This window comes from Anoplophora glabripennis, unplaced genomic scaffold, assembly GCF_000390285.2.
Source record: "Anoplophora glabripennis isolate ALB-LARVAE unplaced genomic scaffold, Agla_2.0 scaffold121, whole genome shotgun sequence".
Classification (NCBI taxonomy): Eukaryota; Metazoa; Arthropoda; class Insecta; order Coleoptera; family Cerambycidae; genus Anoplophora; species Anoplophora glabripennis.
In genome coordinates, this window is record NW_019416338.1 from 2,173 (window position 1) to 26,707 (window position 24,535).

A 24,535-nucleotide genomic window follows, 5' to 3' on the forward strand; every position below is an offset into this window, starting at 1 on the left:
AATCGAACTAGCATACAAACCATTTTGAAGAAGAATAAATTCCATTCATACAAAATACATTTAGTCCAGGAACTTCATGAGGATGATTATGACCGCCGTTTGCAATTTTTAAAATAATGAGTGAGCGAGCATGGAACGATCCACAGTTCCTTTTTAACATCTGTTTTTCTGATGAATGCAGTTTTTTTCTTTTCTCCCAAGAGTTTTTCACGAGGTGCATACACACACACAGCAACCGGAAAAATTAAATGTATGGGCTGGAATTTTCGGTGATCGGCTGGTGGGTCCTTTTTTTCTACTTGGTAATTTGACTGGTCAAATGTATTTACAATTATTGCAATTGACCCTGTCTTGACTGATATTATTGAAAATGTTCCAGAGTATGATGAAGATCATTTGATTTTTCAACAGGACGGTGCTCCTCCGCATTATGCGTTAATTGTCCGTCAGTATTTGGAGCAACGTTTTCTACGGAATTAGATTGGGAGAAGAGGCAGCATTCACTGGCCTCCACAATCCCCGGATTTATCGCCCCTTAATTTTTATTTGTGGGGATACCTAAAAAGTAAAATCTATAAAACACAGCCAGCGTCGCTGGAAGATTTGTTTCAAAGAATCGTTGACGAATGCTGTCAAATCACTCCGAAAATACTTCGGAATGTGCGCGAACGTTTCGAACAAAATCTTTATTCTTGTATGGAAGCGGGCGGTCATCAGTTTGAACATTTAATAAACTAAGTAGTAAGTAAGGAACTAAACATAATTTAAATTTTAAAATGTATTAAATATTTTCGGGTGATGCTTATCCTTGCTTGGGGGTGAACGTGGCTGAGTCAAAAATAGCAGCAAAGAATGTCCCCCTTTAATCTAAAATCGACGGGTCTGAGCGTTTTTCTACAATCTTGACGCAGTTCCTGAAAATGGCTCTGTTTCGTTTTCATTTGGCCACCCGGTATAGTGATGTGTATATTGTCTTTTATCTCTTTTCAATGTGCGATTTGTGGTTAGACAAAACAATTTTTTTTAAAATAACCCATATTTTATTCGTCTGACACCAACGGTTTATTTCATTCATTGTTAATTTTTTTCATAGATGGCAAAATGTCAACGAAAAAAGCAAAAATCAGAAATATATATATGACAATACATAACTACTCAAGTTCGTGCTTATCATGTATTATCATGTACATAGGTATAACCAGAACTGATAACCAATGAATAGTAAAACCATAGACAAAAGTCAATATAGGTAATAAATGGATTTTATCAACATAAACAACGAGCTTTATTTACTTTATGGTAATTACTTACTTAATTATTAGCATATTGTTAGTTCCAACGTCTACAGTAAAACAAGATCTTAAACTCAGAAATACGTAATACACAACTGAATCTATAAAAAATATATATAATTGACTTTATCGCCATTTGTTACAATGCAAGTAATCATTTCTAAGAATTTATTTAACGCAGTATTGCTTATGTATATGTTTTACTTGTTAATCTAAAAATAGTTTTAAAACATTCCGATAGTGTCAATAGTACGAAGGAATCATTTAAATCCCACTATAATTAAAACTGTAAAAGAATATGGAGTAGCATTGCTCTATAATATTTAATGGTAAGAATTGTAAAAGGTTATTTAGAGATTACTTTTATGAGTACCTACGTTGATATTTCATAAGCGAAGCCTTTAGAAATTATGATATAATTTTGCTCCGAAATGTTTTCTTGTATGAATAAAATGGAGACTAAAACAAATGAGTCTCGCATTTGGAAGTCATTTACATGCTTGTGAATATGTCAGTGTTCTCCAGACAGACAAGCATGGCGGACACCGAACTTGTTTGCGTTTGGTTTATATGTTTGAAATACATACAAGCAAAATAAAACAAAAACAAGAAAAACCCAATGAAGAAGATGGTGGATCATAAAAGTCATTAATATTTCTTTTTTATAATCTTTTACTGGCTTTTTCATTGATATATTCCAGAAAGGATATAGTTTCCTCGTTCCACCAGCCACTCATTTTGCACAGAGCAAAACGTCCGTCCGCAAGATCACAAGCGATAATAAACGCGTACCAACGTGTGAATGCGTTGCAAACACCCTTTGATGTGTGTTCTAAAACGAACACTCGACCGGAAAGGCGACAAGCTTCTCCAAGCTCACGCAAGCCAAGCCAAACACCCCCTTCACACGCTTGTGCTTGTGGATGCTTGCCGAGACTTGCTAAGCGTGTAAATCTAACATTAGATTCCCAGTGGAATCGTACGTACAAAAAGTTATATTGTGTAACAATCGTTACCAGTTCGGTCACATGGATACATAATGTAGAAGTAAACTAGGTATCCCAAATGCAGAGAAAGTCGTAATCAAGGAATTAGCACAAATTTAAACGACCAACATGAGTGCTTTCATTCCAAAGGAAATCATTTCATAAATCTAATAAAATGTATAAAAAAATATAGTCCAATATCTATCTAATATAACTATTTTACTGTGCAAAAAATCCAATTGCCTACATGTACGTCATCCAAAAAATACGAAGCTGATTCATCCAAATCATTAACACTTCATAAAAATGAACAAGACGTACTACACTAGAAACTGAAATAAACGAAACAATATCACCTGTTACGTTATCTCTTAATTTAGGATCCAACATTCCCGTGTAGTATTCAAACACAAGTAACAATCTCGATTAACCATGTCAAAAAATGAAAAGAAATACAAAAAAACTGATATCATTAATTTAATTCAGAACCATATAAAAAGTAAATTTCTTGAACATAAAACAAATTGATTTTTTTCTAATTCCCAATAGAATTGCAGAACAGCAATAACGTGTATGCACCTTTTCAGATATTGTCAAAAAAACTTGTCCTGTATTTGTTTTTTTTTTTCTAGAAGTCACTTTAAAGTGGCAATTAAGAAAACGTAGTAGTGAAACTTTGGTGGAGGCGGACAGCTGTGACTATGCCGTAACTGTGCCGTTTGTTTATAGGAAGCTCACCTTCAATCTCATTACATTGTTCTTCTTTTATTTACTAGTAAAGAAACAGAAAGGAATAACTTAAATAAGGAGTTTTCTGTAATGTCCATAGTCTAATACACATATTTGTCAAAATTTGATAACAATGGCGTACGATTCGAATTAAAAATTTTAAAATTTACTACAAAATTACATTTTTTACATTTAAATCGTAATTAATAACTAACAAAATATTGAAAAAATAAGTTTACTTTGGCTTAATATGTAAAAAAATAACTTTTTAAATGAACGATAGTTTCATTTATTTATTTAATAATAGTAAAATAATTCAGAAATTGAAATTTTAATTAATATTTCGTTTAACAACAATTTTTGTTACATTTTTGTAAATTAAATAAAATTAAGTATAAAAGATACATTTTTTCTAGGGTTCAGGGCTATTCTACGAATTCGTAAATATGCCAATTGTTATATTTTCGACGAGCTACCCCAGTTTAAAAAAAATAAGTTTCTACGATGAATAGAAGCCGAGATATTGCAAAATTTACAGCGCGCACTTATTTGAACTTTGCATTTAACTTTTCTCGCCCGCGGGATCGCTTGGACGAGCTTCCCCCACCACTACGCCGCCGGCCGCCGGACAGTTTACTTAGCGAGTCGTGAGTCGTTAATTTTCCACATTTTTCAATGCAATTCACGGGAAATCATAGTTTACGTCGTAAACTTTATTTTGCGAAATATTCAAGTTTTAATATTTATAAACGATTGCGCTACGATTTAAAAAAAAATCTTATCTTGGCTCCTGTCGGTCGTAGGGGGTACTTTTTTTATTTTAAAACTGTATTTTTTTGCCAGCTATCCATTGCATCTATTTTCGGTGAGATAGCATAAATAGCAACAATGTTATTCAAATTGTTTATAAGCGAAAAACGCACGGTTTTTTAATGCACAATTTGAGAATGTTAATGTCAAAAAAACGGTGATATTTTTTAATAGGTCGCTTAATTACGTCTTTAAGATTACAATGACGCTTTCAGGATCATGTTTGGTTGAAAATTAACGGCTGTACAGAGGCTTAAAGTTCATAACTTTTGGAGCCTCCGTTATAAACAAATTGAATTGTGTGAAAACTATTGCACCTACAGCGCCCACTTTTGGCACACTTTTAAAGTATGACAAAACCCTCAACTTGTCATAGGTTTTATAACATTTTAACAATAAATGCGATACTTATAAATAAATTTAAAAATGAGCACTTTTCTTGTTTTTTGCAATAGCTTTTTTGTTTATTAACCGATTTTAATTTAACAAGTCACTTTTCGCTAAAATTGATGGTTTTCCCTGCAAAGTGAAAAAACTGATTTCCTCACTTATTTGTTTAAAAAGGGAAGTTAGCTAATAAAAGTTTTTGACTCACGAGATGAGAGATGTCTTGCTTGTATTATGTTCCTTTAGACAATTTTACAATATCTCGCGGATAGAACTTTTTTCGAGTAAAAATCTTATTTGTTTGGCCTATATGCCTATGCTCCCGCTTTTGACCGCTGCGCTGCCATGCACCGGGCTTGCTAAATCCAGACGCTGTTGCCTTGCCAACGCCCTGTCTTCCTCCGCCAAACTCTTTTGCTAACCGGCTACCTGGGTTCTTTGGTGCCGCTTCATCTTAACCAAGGTGATATGAAGCACTAACAAGCACCACTTGAAAATCCGTTTGTTTGCACTTAACTGCTCCAGTAATTTTTTTAAATTACTATTTTAATTTTGCACAACATGCACAACACAGGTGTTTTTAAGCGCACAGGTGTAATCCCACTTCTGATGTTAGAAATAATGTAGTAAAACTATGAAACGTTATAATTAAATAAACTTCGAACAGTAGGTTTTTACATGCTACGTAGTTGGTGTATATCTAATGAATGCCTCAAATCAGTTCCTTATTCCGCTCTAGCCAGAATGTTTATTATTCTCCCCTTTCGCTTCCCGCATACTTAGATGACTAGATGACTCGGCGTTTACGTCCGAGATTAATTTTTTCTGTTTACCTTTTTCAACTTATATTATTTTTTTCTATAAAATATATATTAGAATTTTTTATTTTAAGTTCTATCAATTTCCCATGGGTTCTTTTTCAATAAATAAATTTTGTTGGAATTAATTTTAATAATTATAGTTTATAAATGTCTTCGATTACAATTATATGTGTATTCCTGAAACTGAGATCTCTGTTTTATCCATAGAAGAAAAAAATCTAAACGCAAGATATCAACGCACCCCATGGTAGGGTTAGGTATTAGACATCAATGTACCCAGATAGTATTTAAAAAAATATGATATACATGGCTCAAAAATAAAAGATCTAAAAATGCAAAACTTTATTTGTTTTAACGTTTTCCCAAAACTTTTGTAACAAAAGCCGGGACTCGTAGTCATTTATTTATTAGTTCTCGGAATGGATGGGCCAACTAAAATATTTCAGTCATCACAAATTACCGAAAGTTGAGGGCTTTCAAGTAGGTAGCGTTGTCCTTCGGAGAAATTTAGCAATATTTTTAACAAGTTCACTTAAACTATCGGGGCCATGTGTTAAGCGTCTAGTATAAGGAAAATCGATATTTTTAATAACGCGCGAAACCACGAGAAGAGCGTAGAGATTCCAAAGTAGAATTAAATTAAAATTGTAAATTGATAGTAATTCGAAAAGAGAGTCATGGCTGTTTTTTTGACGGATTTTCCAAGCTATAAGAGTAGATTAAATGAGATCGACTAATCCGTCCCGTATTTGCTACACGGAGTCGCTAGAGGAAGGCTAGGGTTGCTTGTAAGTAAATTTAGTTTCAGAATTCTTATACAAATGTAAGTCAAGTCAATTAGATAATTATTAACCTAATTATTAAAGCATCCCGACATTCAGGGTTCCCGCCAATAAGACAAAAACAGAAACTTCTGGACCCAAGAAATGGGCGTGTCAAAGCGAAGTGCGGAATTCGAGAAAGATCTGCAAGAAAAGGCAGTTCTTCCTTAGATTTCACATTGAGCAGTCGATCTAGTTTTAGATTAGAGTCTCGGGCTAGTTAATTAAATTTAATAATAGATAAAGTTTTTCCAAATTCTGCTAAGCGCGCATTCCCTGAATCTCGGTACGCTGTCACGTGGAAATCAAATAATTAATAATGTTGTTCGAGCGGTTGTGTTGTCATTTTGTTAGTTTGCTTTATTCATTGTTATTAAAACCCTTCCTGGAAGTTTTGGTGTTTCTTTTTGTTTCTTCCAACTTCAGTGTCACCCTGTATAGCCAGCCACTGGATTAAAGTCTACGTAAGCAATAAAGGGTAAGTGCCTGAAATTCATTCTCTGAACATACAACATTTCTAAGTTTCCACGTATTAAATTAAAGCGTAATGATATTTATAAACTCCCTTTCGAGAATTAAATAGTACACTCTTGCGAAATCCAAGCTCGTTATGATACTGGTCATAACGAAAGATAGATAGATAAAGAAATAACCCCTCAGGTTACACTTTTTTCTTTGTTTCATATTCATATTCCTAACTTTTGTTATAGCTGTTTTACATTGACAATTTATTCATGAATAAATTGATGAAGTTGTTCATGAATTAATTCACGAATTTATTGGTAAACAGTGTGGTTTTACACTGCTACAGATTTTGTCAAGTTTTTTGACGTATGAATCAGTTCTACCAATAAATCAAAGAAGCAAATAAATTTAAAAAATGTCACCTATCCACTCATAATTGTAGTGATACAACAGCGGTATCGTTCTGACACATATTATATAAATATTAGTTTTTGTAAGTAACAAATCAGTAAAAACATTGCAAAACTAGTACGACGCCACACAATTATTTACATATTCTAATAACATAACATAATTACTGATGTGAGGCTGGAAATCTGTTGGGTTGGTACTTCTGAACTTCAGGAAGAAATTGACGAAAATTAGAACATACTCTAATTCGTCAAGAACTTGATGAATAAATTCATTAAGTTATTTGACAGCAAATTTGGTTCATTACACTGGTCCAATTTCTTGATGAAGCGACTTCATGAATTAATTGATTAATAAATTGTCAATGTAAAACAGCTAGGTATTACAAAATATATCATTCCTACATTCAGAATTTCAAGAAGCATTTTCACCTACCTATTTTCTTATATGTTCAAAATATTTGAAATTGTTTAAAAATAGGTAAAGTATTTCCAACCTAACTGTTTAATAATTAAAAACTTTTGAAAAATTTTCTGACAATTAACAGCTCACATATGGGCTTTTAATGAACGTGTTTAATAAAAATGACGTCTTGAAGTTTATTTTTCAGTAACGAATTTTCAACTTCTATCCTTTCCACAAACAAGTGACAGCATTTCGATAATTAAATTGTGTCTGGCAAATGTGTTTTCCAAAAGTTATTTCGATAAAAGTATAAAAACATGTACCTTCTTACGCACGAGTTCATTCAAAATAGACAACCGTATGGCACCTATTTGATAAATTAAAAATACTTTCTGTTAAGACATTACTTTTCAGAACGAAGTTAAATTAATTGCGTTCCATGTCTAAATGATGTTTTTATAAAAATAACATTATTAATTGCCGATGTACCGATTATTGAACTCGCATATAAAAAAAAATATTGATAATTCAAACTATTATAAATATCTGAATAGAAAATTAAAATATATTAACAATTACGTAGAGCTTATGTGACACAATTTTTACAAAAAAATAAACAAAATAACTAAAATTAAGATTTAGATCTCACAGAAACAAATTTTTTAAAAAAATTGTTGACAATCTTCTGAAAATTATAACGATAAATTAAATTTATCAATATACAGGGTGGTCCAATTAAGACAGTCCGCCTGAAATATTTTCAATGCAACAGGTTTTTCCGGAAATCCCCGAAATAGGTCGATTTTACTTTCAAGGGGGACATATTTTGATGATAAATTCATGGATGTAAGATCATTCCCATAAACAAAGAGGTAACCCCTTCAAGAATCTTAAATATCACGGGGGGTTAAGTGGCACATCATTTAAAGGTATTTCAGTTCTCTTTACAAATATGCTGAAATTTTTTGTTCTGCCTTAAAATTAATGTAAAAAATCTGTTGAAATTGTCGGTGAAATAAGTTGAAAAAATGACTTAAAATAGTAACAAAAAAACACAGTGGATAATCAAACTGTAAAAAATGAGGTTTCTCATCGAATCTTTACATCAAGCAGAATTGTCTAGGTAGTGAAATCCATTCATTTATTATTTTTCGCTATTTGGAAACAAGCAATTCAAATTATCATAGTTTACACTTGTCACTCTCTGTTTTCGAAATAATGAAATGGCCTGAACTGCAAGAATTTTTAATGGAAAGCATCCCAGTAAGAATCTCAGCCATCCTTGCATAATAAATTTAAAATGTAAATTCATGGATCCATTGCTAACAAAAAACATGAGAGGCAACACACTGTTTGGGACATGTTGAACTGGATCCCACTTCAAGCACCAGAAAATTAGAGGCACTTTCAAGAATTCCACGTAGTAGTCTTCAGAGGATCTTGAAAAATATAAAATTCATCTCGTGCAAGCGTTCAATGAAGATGATCCAGATCGCCGTATAGGTACAATTTTGTGAACAGATGAGTGAAAAAATTATGAACAACCCTAATTATTTATATTGTACATGCTTTTCTGGCGAATTCACATTTTTTCTTAAAGGTTACGTCAAAAGATATAATTGCAGATACTGGAGTGATTCAAATCCTGAAATTATGAGAGAATAGCATTCACAGTATTCAGAAAAGTTGAATGTATGGGTTGGGATTTTGGTAAATAATATTGTTGGTCCACATTTTTCTACTTGAGAACTTTACGGGTGAATCTTACCTCAATTTGCATCAAGACTTCTTCTACTTTTGCACTGAGGAGATTCTTGAAAACGACTATCAGATCTCAGATAATGATGTATTTTTTCTACAAGATGGTGCTCCGCCACGCTATGCAGCAGCTGTACGTGACTTTTTGAATCAACATTTTCCCGAACACTGGATTGGTAGAAGGGGTTTCATTGAATGGCACCCAAGTTCGCCTGATTTAAACCATTGGACCATTATGGGGTCATTTAAAAAGTGTTATTTATAAAACGAAATCTACCTTTTTAGAAGATCTTCCCCACCGAATATAGTGGTAGCATGTGATGAAATAACCACTGAAATGCTACAAAATGTTCGGGTAAATGTTGAATAAAGGTTTTATTACTATATGGAAGTGAATGGGTCGCAATTTGAACACTTAATTAATTAAAACATGGTTGAAATCTTTTTTTTTCGATTTATTTCACCAACACTTTTAACAGGTTTTTTACATTAATTTTAAGGCAGAACAAAAAAATGTCAAAAAATCGACCTGTTTCGGGGTTTTCCGGAAAAACCTGTTGCATTGAAAATATTTCAGATGGATTGTTTGAATTAGGCCACCTTATATTAACTAATTACACAGAGTATTCCTTAATTCAACTGCTAAACTTATCTGACTTCTTACGAGATTATAGTAACTTCAAAATGACCTTTGACAATTTTTTTTAGTCGGACCAACTGCAGAGAAATTGATAACCGACTCAAATTTTTCATCGTTTATTGATATCTCTGACGTTATAGATTTGATTGTTAAATTACTGTTATGCGTGTATATTCTTATCTATCATTTGTGATTTTAAGGGGACAGGTCCGGCCTTAAAGTAAATTGTTATTTGAATCTTGTTTGTAATACTTTTGAAACTAATTTTCTGACATAGCTACGCTTTAAAGTGATTGTTATTAAAATGAGTGCCAATTATTGGTTGGGACATCCCAGGCTTTTGTTTACTGTCTTTGACATATCTCATGTCACTGTGGTGTAGAGTTGGTTTGGGTGGGGTGTCAGCAGAGGGCGATACAGTGATATGATGATGTTAGTGTTACTATTATTTGTGTACAATTTTTTCGTAACTGCTTATAAAAACTAACTAATTCCAACTAGCGCTGAATTTTATCAGCGATATCTCGGAAAAAAAATAGAATCATTCATCGGCCGAACCCATCAGACGTATACCGGTTCCGAATTTGTATTGTTACGTTGTGATGTAAAACTTTTCCAGAGCATAATTATTATTTCATTTACCATCACTCTTTTATGTCACAGGTTCAAAAAGTTTTACTCTCCAAGCGATAATAAGGTTCGACATTTTTTATCAACATAATTATAAAAAAGTGGGTTGTATTTCAACCATTTTTTTGTGACTGTTCAGTTATTAATAGGCAAAAACATGTACCATGTTTGGTAGTAAAATTTTACAGGTTTAAAAATTTTTTATAAATATATGTTATCAGATTATTATCAAGAATATATTCATATTTTCATCTTTTAACATCTTTCCCTATCTATGTATTAATATATATTTTATCAATATATTTATTCAATAAAAATTTAAGAGATTTAATTTGTAGATAAATGAAGTTGTTTCGAAAAATTGTACAAGATTCTATAAAAAAGAATCCTATATATGGTTTTACATTTATAAAAATAACGCTACTGTCCCCATATTATAGACAATCAAATTCTCTTTTCACCGATACAGGCATTGTAGAGGTTACAGTTTCAATTTTTTTCAGATATTTTCGGTTTACTTATATTTTCAAGAATATTACATTAAAATATCATCAAATGTGCATTGAAAGGCAAATATTAGTAGTATTGTCACTCAGTATTCTACGAGTATCAAGTACTTTCTCGACAAGAAAAATGCGAAATAATTATTCTAATGAAGATATTTTGAAATTATTTTATATCCATGGGACATTCACCATGAATCATTATTAGCTGCATTTCTATGATTTGGTATTTTGCAAAATTTGAAGAATTGGACGCGAATGAAAGTCGGCCATCTACATACAATAGCGTTCTTTGTAGAACATTTTTTAGAAATTTTTTAGATTTTTTTTTCATAATTACATTAATAAAGTACGTTGTATCACGTTTGTTGCATCTTTTAAATAATGAGGGGTATACACAAAAATAATACCTAGTAAGATTTCCTTTCATTGGGATACTATTGCAACAACAAATACAATAAAGAGCAAATAAGCATCCTTTCATTAAGAAAACAATGAAATGTAAGTAACCAAAATTTTAAATTATAGTATCAACTCGACTTCATTCCAAATATCATGAAATTATAGTAATGCATTTATTACAGTTATTTGAAATTATCTTATTCAGTGGCGGCTCGTGGGTTTGAATACAGGGAGGGCGTATTTTGAAAAGAGGACGTACATGATAAGAGGTGCAGGGGGTGCGGGGAAAAATATTTAAGGAATTTGAAGGTCATTGTGTTTTGCAAGTACCCAAAAATGAATACTGTCAGTGTGTACAGTAGGTACTTAGATACAATGGGAGAAGTAAAATTCCAACGTGTGGGGGCTGAAGTGGATAATCGATCAACCAACCCAGTTAGGATATACAGATATGTAGATTACTGTAATAGTTCATTCTGTATAGTTTTTGAAGTTCCGTTAAAAACATGGGCATTACTAAGATGTTTATCTAAAACGGGATCAATTTTTGCACTATAGTCCATCAGTTCTAAAAATACCCCTTTGTTTACCGAGTCACTTTCTTCATTATGTCCACGAAGAGGAAGGTTACATGTACCACATAACTTTAAGATATCTATAATTTTTTAAAGAAGCAATCGATGTTTCTTAACTCTTTCGTTATGACTATTTATTTGTTCCGCATAAGCACTACTTAAACAAGAAGCAAGATTTACTCTTCCTAAAAGTAAAAAACTCACCAACTTATTTTTGTGTTTTGGAGAATTTCCATCTTAATCTTGTCTGGTAAATGTTTCAAGTTAGAAACTGCAGATTTCGTCCAGTTTTCTTCGCCTCTTCCAAACAATAAACATACAAAACAAAAAAATCTATTTGTTTCGTCATAACCACACAACTTAATAAATGTTTTTATCAAATTTGCGAATAAAAGCCGGTCTACTTTTGCACTCTTTCTGCACCTGAACTAAATTCAACACTGGCGTTGGACGTCGGTTATTTTTCAATTCGACTTTTTCCTCTAAACTTAAATTACTAATAACAATTTTTTTATTTCACAAACCTTCATTTTAAACTTAAACTTATAAAATATAATGTCTTAAAAAGCGCCAAAGCAAAAACAAAACACGTATAACCACACTTCAGTGATACGGGTTACTGCCTCATGGAGTCCAAAACAAAGTGCGCGAAACTATCGTCGCCTATCCCCTCCACGTACCAATTTATCCAATCATATATAAAAATATGCTTGCACGATGGACTCAAGATTTCACAGTCCGCAATGGAGTGGGGATTGCGCGCGCAGTCAAACATAACTCCTTGGTACGATCATAGATGGCAGATGGCATTAATCTGAGCTACGTTCATGGAGTACATGCACTTTATGCAACCAACCTAACATCCAAGAGATATTGAATGCATGCTATTTAGATTTCTTATTGATTTAAATAAATACATTATTTTAAGTTTATAGTTTGAAAATATCTGGGGGGGGGCGGAGTCCCAGAGTCCTCCTTCACGAGCAACCACTGATCTTATTTATTGTCTTTGCTATTCTTTAAACACGTTTACAACATTAAAAATTAGAGAAAAATTCTAAGAAAACCAACCGAAATCATTTCATTAATTGCTCTGTATCAGTTGCAAAATATCAAATCATATAAATACAGCTAATAATTATGATTTTCGATGAATGTTCCACGGATATAAAATAAATTCAAAATATCTTCATTAGAATAATTATTTTGCATTTTTCTTGTTGATAAAATACTTGATACTTGTACAATACTGAATGACAGTACCAATATTTGCTTTTCAAGGCACACTTGATGATATTTTAACGTAATATTCTTGAAAATGTAAGTAAACTGCAAATATCTGAGAAAATTGAAACTGTAACCCCTACAGTGCCTATATCGGTGAAAAGATAATTTGATTTTCTATAATATGATGCCGAAAAATAGAGGGTGTTCCATTTGAATTTAAAAAGTTTTGTCGGTTTTAAATTTTCAAAATATAACTTGAAAAATGAGACACTTAGTATAATCTTCTGCATATAATTTTGATAGCGGAAGATAGTGCAACTTATGTTCTTTGTGTATTCCGAAAAGCAAGTGAAAGCTCCCAGAATAAAGAAAGGTATAAGGAATTTTCCAAACACTTGCATCTGTCAAATTTTTTGTAAAATGACGATTATCTCGAAAACGGTTAGGTTTAGGTACAGGGAAGCTTTAACATTTTCGACATATTTTTTATTTATCTTGTCGATAATGCAATAATATATAGGGTGTTCCATTTAAAATAACAATGTTGAGAGCTACTTCCGGTATAACGGGAAGTGCTACGTTGATGGTATTATTTTCATTGAAGAGAACATATCTGACAATCCCCGTAAACAAAACTTCAGTCATATTGTCTTTGGTTCCTCTGAAACGTCTAATAGGACACTTATCGTGAAGAACCCTGTATATGTATATAGAAAATTAAATGAAGGTTAATCTAATATGGTGTCGTCAAACAGTAGTATTTATAACTGCAAAGCGTGTATAACTAATAACAAATAACGTATGAGTTTATTTGTATTTTTAGTATTCCTAAACAGAACTTTACTCATAAAACGTTTGTATTTAATATATTTTATTACTACTATATCTAAAATCTACTATGGAAAAATATGGTATTTCCAGAACATACACACGTTTCGGCAGTGAAAATGTTAAATCATTAAGCGCATTCTTTCTAAATGAATAATCTCATAAATATCTCCCTACGCAATGCTTCAAAATTTAACGTCGGATTGCGATTCAAATAACTATTTTTAGTGAAAAATTTACGGGCTTATAAGAACAGAAAAGCAAATAAGTATCTGATGTCTATTTGGAATCACGTTTGATCCAAAATCTATCTACAGTTCTGATTCTCATATCTTTGAATGGATTGAGTAGGTACTGTATGTATACATCTTTTTTTTGCGGGTAATAGTTGTCTGTATCTCTAAGCAAGAAGTAACTTTCGTTGATACAGCGCTCAGTGTATGAGTGGTCGTGTGTTTGTGGCATAAAACTTTGACTTCAAAAAAAAAAGCCAAAGAAAGAAGCCTATCCGCATTAAATCGCATGATTCGGGCGGCCAATTCTGATTACCAAAACGAGAAATTACACGACCAGGAAATTACTCATGCGGTAATTAAATTGTTTTTCGGGCTGTATAGCATGTGGCACTGTCTTGTTGAAACCACATGTCGAAAGACGGCCAAAGCGTTTAAGATCACAAATTGATCCAGTTTTCCTGAATTTTTCAATTAATCTCTTCATAATTATTGATGAAGTTAAATTACTATTCCGACTATATTTTGTACAAAAATTGTGAATTGAAGTTGCCAAACCTTCACAATTTTTAAAACAATGAAACTTTGTTGTTTTTTCGTGTATCGCTCCATTTTTAATAACCCTGAATGTCAGCTGTCTTCTTTTGGCAACACTTAAGATAGCTTAAATAAACCGTCCACAGCAACTGTGATTATTTCTCACAACCACTTATTTGCAAAAATAATCAAATTGAAAGAATCAAGTTCGCTGCGAAACGGCAACAAATTTTAAGAAACATTGTCAATTTCTAATTGAATGCTTTACCCAAAAATGATTCCCTTTTTATTATATTCATGGCCTTACTACTTTATTTTTTATCTAATTAGCTGTAGGTAGGTAGGCACTTATTACCTTTATTCTTCAACTGTGCTTAATTTATAAACTTAATATTATTCTCTCATATAACCCTTTGTTCATGTATCTTCTGTACTAAATTTAATTTGGATATTAAAAATTCGGAATATAAAAAATAAAGACGCTTTTTTTAGAGAACTTTAACGTCCTCTATCTCAAGATCGAAGAACATCAGCACCTACGTTTATATGAACTTTTTACATTAAAATAATATTCCCCTTAGTAATCTATAGGATACCAAAATCGTGATAATTAAAAGCGAGATACTGGGTGTTCTGGATATAGTACTATAAATTTAGGAGTTGATAGAATATCAAAAAATAAGATATTTTTTCCTACGTCCTATTGTTTTTTACTTTTGAGATATAAAGAGTCAAAGACGATTTTTTTAAATCAAATTTTAGCCACTTCTATTCCAGAAAATAATGCAATGTACTGAAATTTGCTACAGCTAAGTTCTTGAAGGGGCTGCATGCGTCAGTGTCAAATTTTGACCATCTATTGAAGGGCCTTACCTACCTGACTTTTCCCATTGACATTTTATAACTTTTTAGAGGTTAGTTTTCTTTACAGAGTATGAAACATATCAGCTTCTATTCCTTAATAAACAGCATATATGGAAATGAATGGGAATAATTCAAGTGTAAATTCCTGCGATGGAAATAAATCGATTTTGATTTTGAATTACCATTAAAATTTTACTTTGTTAAAATATTATCGGCCAAAACATATGTTTTACTCAATTTAAGTAACCACAAATTTAGAGATTGCAAGCTCCATATACCTACATAGCAGACAAGTAATTGATGCAAAGAAGCAAAAGTTATTCAATATATCCTGAACTTAAATTTCTAAGACACTACAGACAGTAAGGTCCACTCTACTAATCTATCTCTTGGACATAGAAAAATCAATTCTATAACCCTGTAGCTTTTGATGGATAACAGAAACTCTCTACTTCACAAAGCTTAAAAATCGCTTCAACTATTCAATATTTTATCTGCAACCATATATACTTGAAATCTCTGAAGGGAATTGAAAAAATAAACCCATAGTCGATTTTAGTCTTCCTTTTTGTTGTTTCTTTTTTATCCTTGAATGATCCTTGTAGAGGTACGTAAATAATTTTTTTTATTTCCTTTCATATGCGGGTCACTTTTTAACAAAATACAACATAATACAACATTACTGGAAAATAATAACAACTGATTAGGGTTACCCTCCCCAACTCCAGATCGCTGTTTACATTTTAGGGGTCATTTTTGGCAATTTGTCAAAAACTGAGTCACAGAGTTTCTCATAGCAGATTTACTTTCTGGGTGACCAACTAACAGCATGGCATGGGTTTCATCTTTGAAACAGACCACTTTTTTTGTGTGGCTGTATTATCAAAAATATCTGACATAAATTTTTGTATTTCCAAGTGAATAATTGACAACCATAAATCCCTCAGTAGCCTGGTGAAAATAGACATTCAAGGTTACAATAATTCGTATAAAGCTGAAAATTGGTAAATGAATTGTGAAAAGTCCCCATCGATCCCACATTTGCAAAAAAATGTATTCAAGGTCAAAGTTTGCTAACATGTTTTTTTTTTGCATTTTTCAACCAAACGGTAAGTTTTATCATAAAAATAGGTCATACAGAAATTGTAGATCATCTCATCGTCTCATCTATAAAAATTATTCTTACACTTTTTTCCTAAGAACCACCATTTCTGAGATATAGATAATTTTCAGGAGGGGTAAAACAACAGTTTTTAAATTGTTTGAAAAACAAGATTTAGTTAATTGTGCTAAAGTTTTTAAAGAGAGTAACTGTACTCCACAAACTGCAATCACCAACGGACTTTGCTTTCTTCTTTCTGTATATGGAGCTCCAAAAAAAATTACCTCTTTAGATAAATTTCGACACTTATCTTTTGTCTTCCTCAACCTGTGCTTCTGCTCATCAACATCTATTTCGGGTATATTATCAAGTTCAAGTGTGGCTTGGTAATCAACTGGACCCAGACCCAGACAGCACCATATATTCTGAGAATATTCTCTAAACCTTCTAAAAAGATTATATATATTCTGAATAAACCTAGAATATTCATAGAATGTTAATATGCTTATAAAATATTCGTAGAAGATCCCTTTTTAAATATACATATGATATTCTCCATAGATATGCTAATAATAATATCTCAGGAATATTCTTCAACTAATATTCCTAATACATTCTCAATAGGATNAAAGTTGAATTGTTTTGTTCATTAGCATGTACCAGTTGTCAAGGCCAGTCCTGCTCCAATGTTGAATTGCCATCAGAAAAGGATTCTTGCGATATCAGCGAGGAGACATCTGATACATCGCTGTTAGAACAATTTACTAGTATCCAGCAGGAAGAAGAAGAAGGAGGAGGAAGAGAAGAGGAAGAAGAAGGAAGAGAAGAGGAAGATGAAGAAAAAGAAGATATTACACTTGAAATTCCATTAGATAATTATCAATCAGATGAATAGTTTTCAGCAATTATTCATAATTCACACCGCTTTCATCATTTCCAATAGTACCATTTTTTATTTAAGACAATATTATTTAATTAAACAGGATAACAATAGATCGTGGAATAGGCCTATTGGGGAAACCATGTTAAGAAAAACGCGCCAAGTACACTACCTCACAGGTGGCGTGGAAATTTGTGCATATTATGGAGAACACAACTTTTTTAAATTTTTAAATCGCTAGGTATGTCTCGGAAATGGTGATTCATAAAAAATATATACAAGAACAATTTTTATAGATAATTGCATGATTTAAAGTTTTGTCGGACCTATTTAAATGATAAAACTTACCGTTTGGCTGAAAAATGCAAGAAACCAATATTTGCGAACTTTACCTTAAATAAATTTTTTTGCAGATGTGGGATCGATAGGGACTTTTCATATTTCATTTATAATGGTGTTCCCAACATTACTACCAATTTTCAGCTTTGTGCGAATTCTTGTAAGCCCTCAGGCATAATAAATTAAAATAAATACAATGTTGAAATTTAAATGTATATTTCGTTAACTGTTACTGAACTGCATGTATACCTAATTTAAATAAAACAAAATTAAATTTTAAATCTTATTGCGCCTTTTAAATTTTTATAAAATATTAAAAATTTCATTTCTCTTATTTTTTTTTATTGTATATAATTATCTGTTATTTCATCAGTTGGTTGTAACTCCGTATTAGACTGCTCTAGGTCGTGTCACTGAACAACACATTTTACTTTAATCACTTTTATTACACACTGTAAACTACAATATAATTACAGAATCTCTATATTTACTCTTAAAATACCTTGTTATAGCTGTATAAATAATAACCATCACAGATTATAACAAGCTATGAACATAATTTAACAATACAGGTAGCAGCAAAACTTGCTACATACAGGTCATACGTATACCAATAAAATTTAATATATCCATTCACTATGAAACATTTTACATTTTCAAAATTTGCTTCCTTTTAAAAATCATAACGAGTAATACAATACTGTCTTTTATAAATTACTTAAACTCTATAACAAAAGAAGTTAGTAGATAACACACCAGATAAACAATAAAGATTACCCTACATTTATGCGTTGTTTATTTCGGTTATGAAAATATTATCTTTTTAATATTGTTAAATTTTATATTCTTTCCTTGACTACTCTCTATGATATAAATGGAAGCGCAAAGCTTACATAAAATAATTTGGGTCTTTATTGTAGGTAACATTAGAAAATTATAAAAGCTAGGTTATGATTATTCTTAAGCTCATTAGGATTGTACAAATCTTGTTTTTTTTTACTTTTTGGCTGCGAGATATGCATGTAGACTGCTTTACAAATTTTAAATTCATGCAGTAAAAGGCCTTTCCTCCTTGTTTACAAGCAGAAAATTATTTTTGGTTACCAAGAATATGTAAAAGTTCAATACGTATTCAATCATTTTAATGAATGGTGGATTAGGATTTTGGTTATTGTCTGTCCTTAGATCGAGTTTATGCAGTTATTATTTGCAAAATTACACAATAATTACAAAACTTCACTATTAAATTCTTATCAATGAAAATATAAATTGACTTAAGAAATTATGATTTGCTGACACAAAGGAGATATTTAAAATATGCTTTAAAATTAGCTATAAACAGTTAAATATATTTATCTTTCATATTTTAATAATTTATAATTTTTAATATATCGTGGTTCATTTACTTCAATCTTAAAACATTTTATTTCTTTTTAGAAAATAACTTCCAAAAAAAATTGAACCAGACCATGGATTATCAAGAGAATCTTGGCCTTCTAAAGGAGAAAACACATTAGGTGGTCGCAGTCCCGTCGCATCGCGGTCCGTTCTGGGCTGAGCTGATCGCGGTCTTTTACAAAATCAGTCGCATTTGGCAATTGCATACAATCCTGCAATCCTGGTTTTAGAAGTTAAGGAAATTAGTTCCATGGAAGAGGAAGCTCGTCTCGATCGCATCTCGGTCTCCCGAGATTCTTTGAAAAAGATCGGAGGAGAACGCGATGCGAGCGAGACGAGCTCGCGGATGTCTAGTGCGAATGCATACATTATAAAACATGGGAAGGAACTCCACTGTGCGCGATCGAGACTAGTACGGTCCGCGATGCGACGGGAACGCGACTGCCTAATGCGTTTTCTCCTTAAATGTGCTATTACGATGATCCAGCAGCTAACGCAATAATTTTTTTAAAAAATTACTTTGGGGATTTTTTTATTAAAAATGTGGCAAAGTGGTATTCTTCAGCATCAGTTAAAACCTCTAACTGCTGCCCAAATTACATCAATTTTTACCAAATAATAATTTTGTTATAGTCTTAAGTTTTATTGAATTTCCACTAAAAAATGTAGAAGGCACTGGAAATATCTGAGAACTATCCTATATCCACAGATTTCGAAAATGGGTATTTGTTTAACCATTCCCTTATTACATAATTATCATTTAACTGGAAATGAAAATTCATACTGTTCTCTACAAGATTAAAATTATCTAGAACTTCTAAAAAATTATGGTCCAGAAATTCTAAGTCTGTGTACTGACTTTTTATTTATTTTATTTTATTTTATTTTACAGTTTGCAACTGATAATCCATTCCAGATTTTCTTCTGACCAGTATCGTAAAATTTTAGTCATAGAAGTTGTTTCATTGTTATAGACTGTTATAGACGGTATGTATTTTAAAAATATACCATTGTGATACTCCCCCCGTGCTCACATACAGAACTCCAACAGAAACTTTCTCTTATATGGCTTTCATTTGTTTATTTTTAAACATTTTGTTATGGTTTCTTTAGGTATATTTAGTTCTAAACTGGCTATTCTTCAATTTCTTTGAGAATTATGATGAAATAGCAACTTTTACAAGTAACGGAGTAGTATCGTTTCAAAATTTATGTCACTGGTCGGAAGAAAATCCGAAATGGATTGTCAACAAAAACCAATAAGTATTCTCAAAAAGTGGATGATTGATGCAGAATTTTAAATTAAAAAATTATTGGACCTTTCCTTTTCAATGGAAATTTAAATACATGCAGGTTTTTAGAATTTTTTTCGATATGAATTTTTAGAAATTCTAAGTAATATTCCCCTTGAGAACAGCTTGAATCTTCATTTTCAGTTGGGTAGTTCTGAGCATAATTCTGCACTGGTAAGGGAATGCTTAAATACCCATTTTCGAAATCTGTGGCTGGGACATAACAATCCACTAATAGAATGACTACCTAGGGTCACAGACATGAATCCACTGGACATTCTTGAGGGGTACGGTTAAAAATTTGGTATAGAGCAAGCATGTGCTGAAATCAACGGAGTCAATTTAAAAAAGTGCAGGTAAATATTTTGAGACGGTATGAAAAATGTATCGAATTAAGACTTGTGGACATATCTAATATTTCAGTTGTTTTTGGTCGGTTTATTTTCGAATGTTTCAAACTTTCAATTTTTTTTATGTAATTTGTTGAAATAAATGTTATTATAGCTATTGTTTTTACATTAATACCTTAATTTATCAAATAAGTAAATGAATAATATTTTAGACTAATAATTATATGCCTTCTACATATTTTAACGAAAACACGAATTCAATAAACATAACTTTTGAGGTTCTATAAAAAAATTATTCTTCTGCAAAAATTGATGGCAACACGTGTTTTAAATAATGCTAAAGAACACCACATTGCCATATGTTTAATAAAAAAAATCCCTTGAGTAATTTCCGAAAAAATTGACTGCAAAAAAAATATCATAGTAGTATGTGGATTAGCAGTTGGATCAGCATAATAGGTCCAGCAAGTACATCTAGAAGGCCAATATATATAAAAACCATTAAAGGTCACACTGTATATGGCTAATATACAGTGTGACCACAAATGGAGTTGAAGATATTATTTTCATGTTATGAAAAAACGTAATTCTTGTTAAAAATTCTGCTTAGAATTTTTTTGCAAGAACTACTTTTTTACACAAAATGAAATATTAAGCTTTCCTTCTTTACAACTCCATTTGTGGACACACTGTATATTATTCATAAACTAATGCTATAATTGTTTTTAATATTTTTATTAAGGAAATTATACATATATTTATATTTCACTGCCGAAATATTTGAGTGATAAAGTACCTTGTAATATATGGCTCAATTTTAGACTGAAAATAAAAAATATGTGAGAGCATTTCAGTGTTAGTAGTCAGTAAATGAAGTTAATACGAGTCAATTTTTCTGAAAACACCTATATTCTTTCATAATATCATTGGCAACCAATCGTTTAACAAATGTACACTCAATTCGACACACATTTTTAAAATTTCAAAAGCCTAACAAAATTTTGTCAGAAGCGCAAAATTTATGCAATAATTATCATAAGTTGATACTTCTAGTGATGATAATAAAAACTTATACACTAATGTAGAGTACTTAGGTCCCTATAATTGTCTTTACATCACAAATATCAATTATAAAACAGTAATTTATTATAAGAATACATTAAATTTTTATTAAGTTAATAAGACTAATATTTTTTGTACAAAAATATGTCTGTATAAATTTAGGTCAATATATTTACTAATACTTGTTACAATATGCCATTTTCCCTTAATATATTTTTACAATAAGTTACTGTAGGAGAAAGAAATATACAATTTCATTTACCTTTATAAGTACAGACACAACTTAAAATAACTCTAACTAGGTAGTGTCTTTTGTAAAATAATTCTAAGTTTGTATGTAAGCACCGACAAATAATCATTTAACCTTAATTACTACATGGAATTAAATCTAATATCCCACGGTTAAAAGGAATGAAATCAAAGTAAAATAGTCCAAAATAATTTTTAAATCACACAATAGGGAAATTATAAAAACAGATAAATATCACAAAAACACAAAATGTCTTTTCCTTCTATTTTAACATAATGCAGGGCCTAATTTGAAATTTAAAATATATAAAAAAAATATCTTATGTTTTAAATTAATTTCAACTTGGCTTTTAATTATAATGCATATTTGAATTACAAATTACATTCGTCTAGATTAGTAGGAAACTTATGCGGACTCTGAATCACGTGAAAATTATGCGGGAGCTGTATCTGAAGCTGAGTATGCAAAATTAATGGTTTCAAATTAACTACCTGCATTATATTAAATGCATAATTAGATAAAATACTGAAAGCAACATGGGACATGGGACAAAATAAGTAGGTGCAAGTCTACTTCATTCCTAATTCTCCAACAATCCGTGTCAGTGCTTAAATATAATACATAACATCGTATAACAACTAACAATGGAAGCAAGGGTCCGAGAAGCTGATATGAAAGTAGATATATTTCAAGATTAAATCTGCAAATGATGTCACAACACACATCCAAGGCACAATATGTATTCCAGTACTTTATTGATGGGAAAATGAAGGTCTGCTCTGAAAATGAGCAGAAAAATGGCACTTACTGTAATACACCAATTACAGTTAAGGTATTTTACTTGATTTTATAGTTACATAGAAAAATACATGATTGAATTTTTCACTTTATACTAAAAGCTGACCTTAAAATTATGTATAGCACTGAAATACCTACAAAGAAACTGTAAAATACGAACATCAATCAATTTGTACACGAAATTATAATATGAATTGAAATCATGTTTTTGGACCCTGCCTTTTTGTGGGAATTACCACGTCAATAATTCTAAGAGCATGGAAAGACAGAGTGGATAAGAGATGCCTTAATATTAAGGTAAAATGTAAATATTCTTCTGCAGTCATCACTCAGATATGTCAGGATCCACCCAGTCGACTCTCGCCCATTCGGGAAGCTCAGTTTCAAATTCCCAACCTGGACCCTGTAACCAAAATAACACAGATTTATACGGGGTGGTCAGGATACAATTATATACTACTCCATTTTGTTATCGTTTGGGACAGAATTTTTTAATTTTGGGGTGACCAACCAAATCACAATGTTACAGCAAGCACAAATGCAGAAAAAATCTAAGTTTAAATTCAAAACCAGAAAAAACAAGTAAATAAATTTGCTTGTCAATATTTTAGGTAGGTTGGTAGGTTACACATGACGTGATCTACATTTTTTCTAGAGTTGTGATTATAACCAACATAAATAGACATGTGGAACAGGTGACAGAGTTTGGATTTTCTAATTTTGTAGTGATAGTATACATTTTTCCTAAGTTTGTAAGTTGTACATTTTCACATAAAAAAACAGTTGAATATGATTTTTTTCTATTTAGCGAGACAATGTCATTTGGTTTCAAAATAGCAGCTCAAGGCCATTTATCTGTTCATACGATATTATACGAATTCCTAACCAGCTGTTAGTATGACTAAATTAGTTATAAATCGGATACAAACTCGTGTTTGTTGGTTTGTTATCAACTGCATCGTTGTAATTTGCTTAATACTGTGATTTGTAATATTACTTAAATTTATAACCCATTACGACAGTTTCGCATACGTAATATGTAGAATTAATTTTTTTTTGCATTTAATTGTTAATTACTTTTTGTTTATCATGTGTTATTGGAATATCACAAAATAATATTTAGAAACTTTCATTATAGTATTTACTTTGGCAATTCTACCATGTCTCATTATGTTGCTACATTGGCAGTGCCAACAAAGGCCAATAGTAACAGTTACTCCGCAATCGTAACGAAACCTCAACGTAAATATTTTATTTTATTGACGAATGGTCAGCTGGAAGTACATACACCAGTACATATATCGAAATCATAGAATCGATAGTGCATTTACAGTTGCTAGAAAAACAGTTTTAATGCGAGGATTTCCACAAGCTACGACATCCGAAGGACTATTACGAAATTAACTATTTTGTACTTCTGTTTTCCACGAAACAAACGAAAATCAAAAAATAACGAAACACATGTTACGTTATTAAATGTATTATAGGCTGAATATTAGTGAATTTTTAAACTTTTTAACACAGTTTTTCTACGAACGATGCTGAAAATGCTATATTTGCACGCATTTTAGTTTAGAAATATGTACTTTTCCGCACTGGCGTGGAAAAGTAGTTTTCTTTTGTTTGCGTATTTCGAAGCCAAAAGCATTAAATTTTTCTTTTATAATTTCGTTTTTTATCCAAATTTAGTGAAATTAAAACAATTTTATTTACGGTTTGTCGGTTTTTATGTTTAGATTA

At 31.4% G+C, this 24,535-nt stretch overlaps 1 protein-coding gene across 2 annotated transcripts in view; it reads right to left on the reverse strand.

Moving 5' to 3' along the window:
• Positions 1-18,081: 18,081 nt before the first annotated feature.
• Positions 18,082-24,535, reverse strand: part of LOC108910158 (RNA pseudouridylate synthase domain-containing protein 2) — a 656,998-nt gene continuing 650,544 nt past the window's right edge. For both annotated transcript variants that reach the window (XM_023454151.1, XM_023454150.1), the window contains exon 11: positions 18,082-23,198. In XM_023454151.1, the coding sequence (XP_023309919.1) occupies positions 23,121-23,198 (78 nt within the window). In that variant the 3' untranslated portion in view covers positions 18,082-23,120. The remainder of the gene's footprint in view (positions 23,199-24,535) is intronic.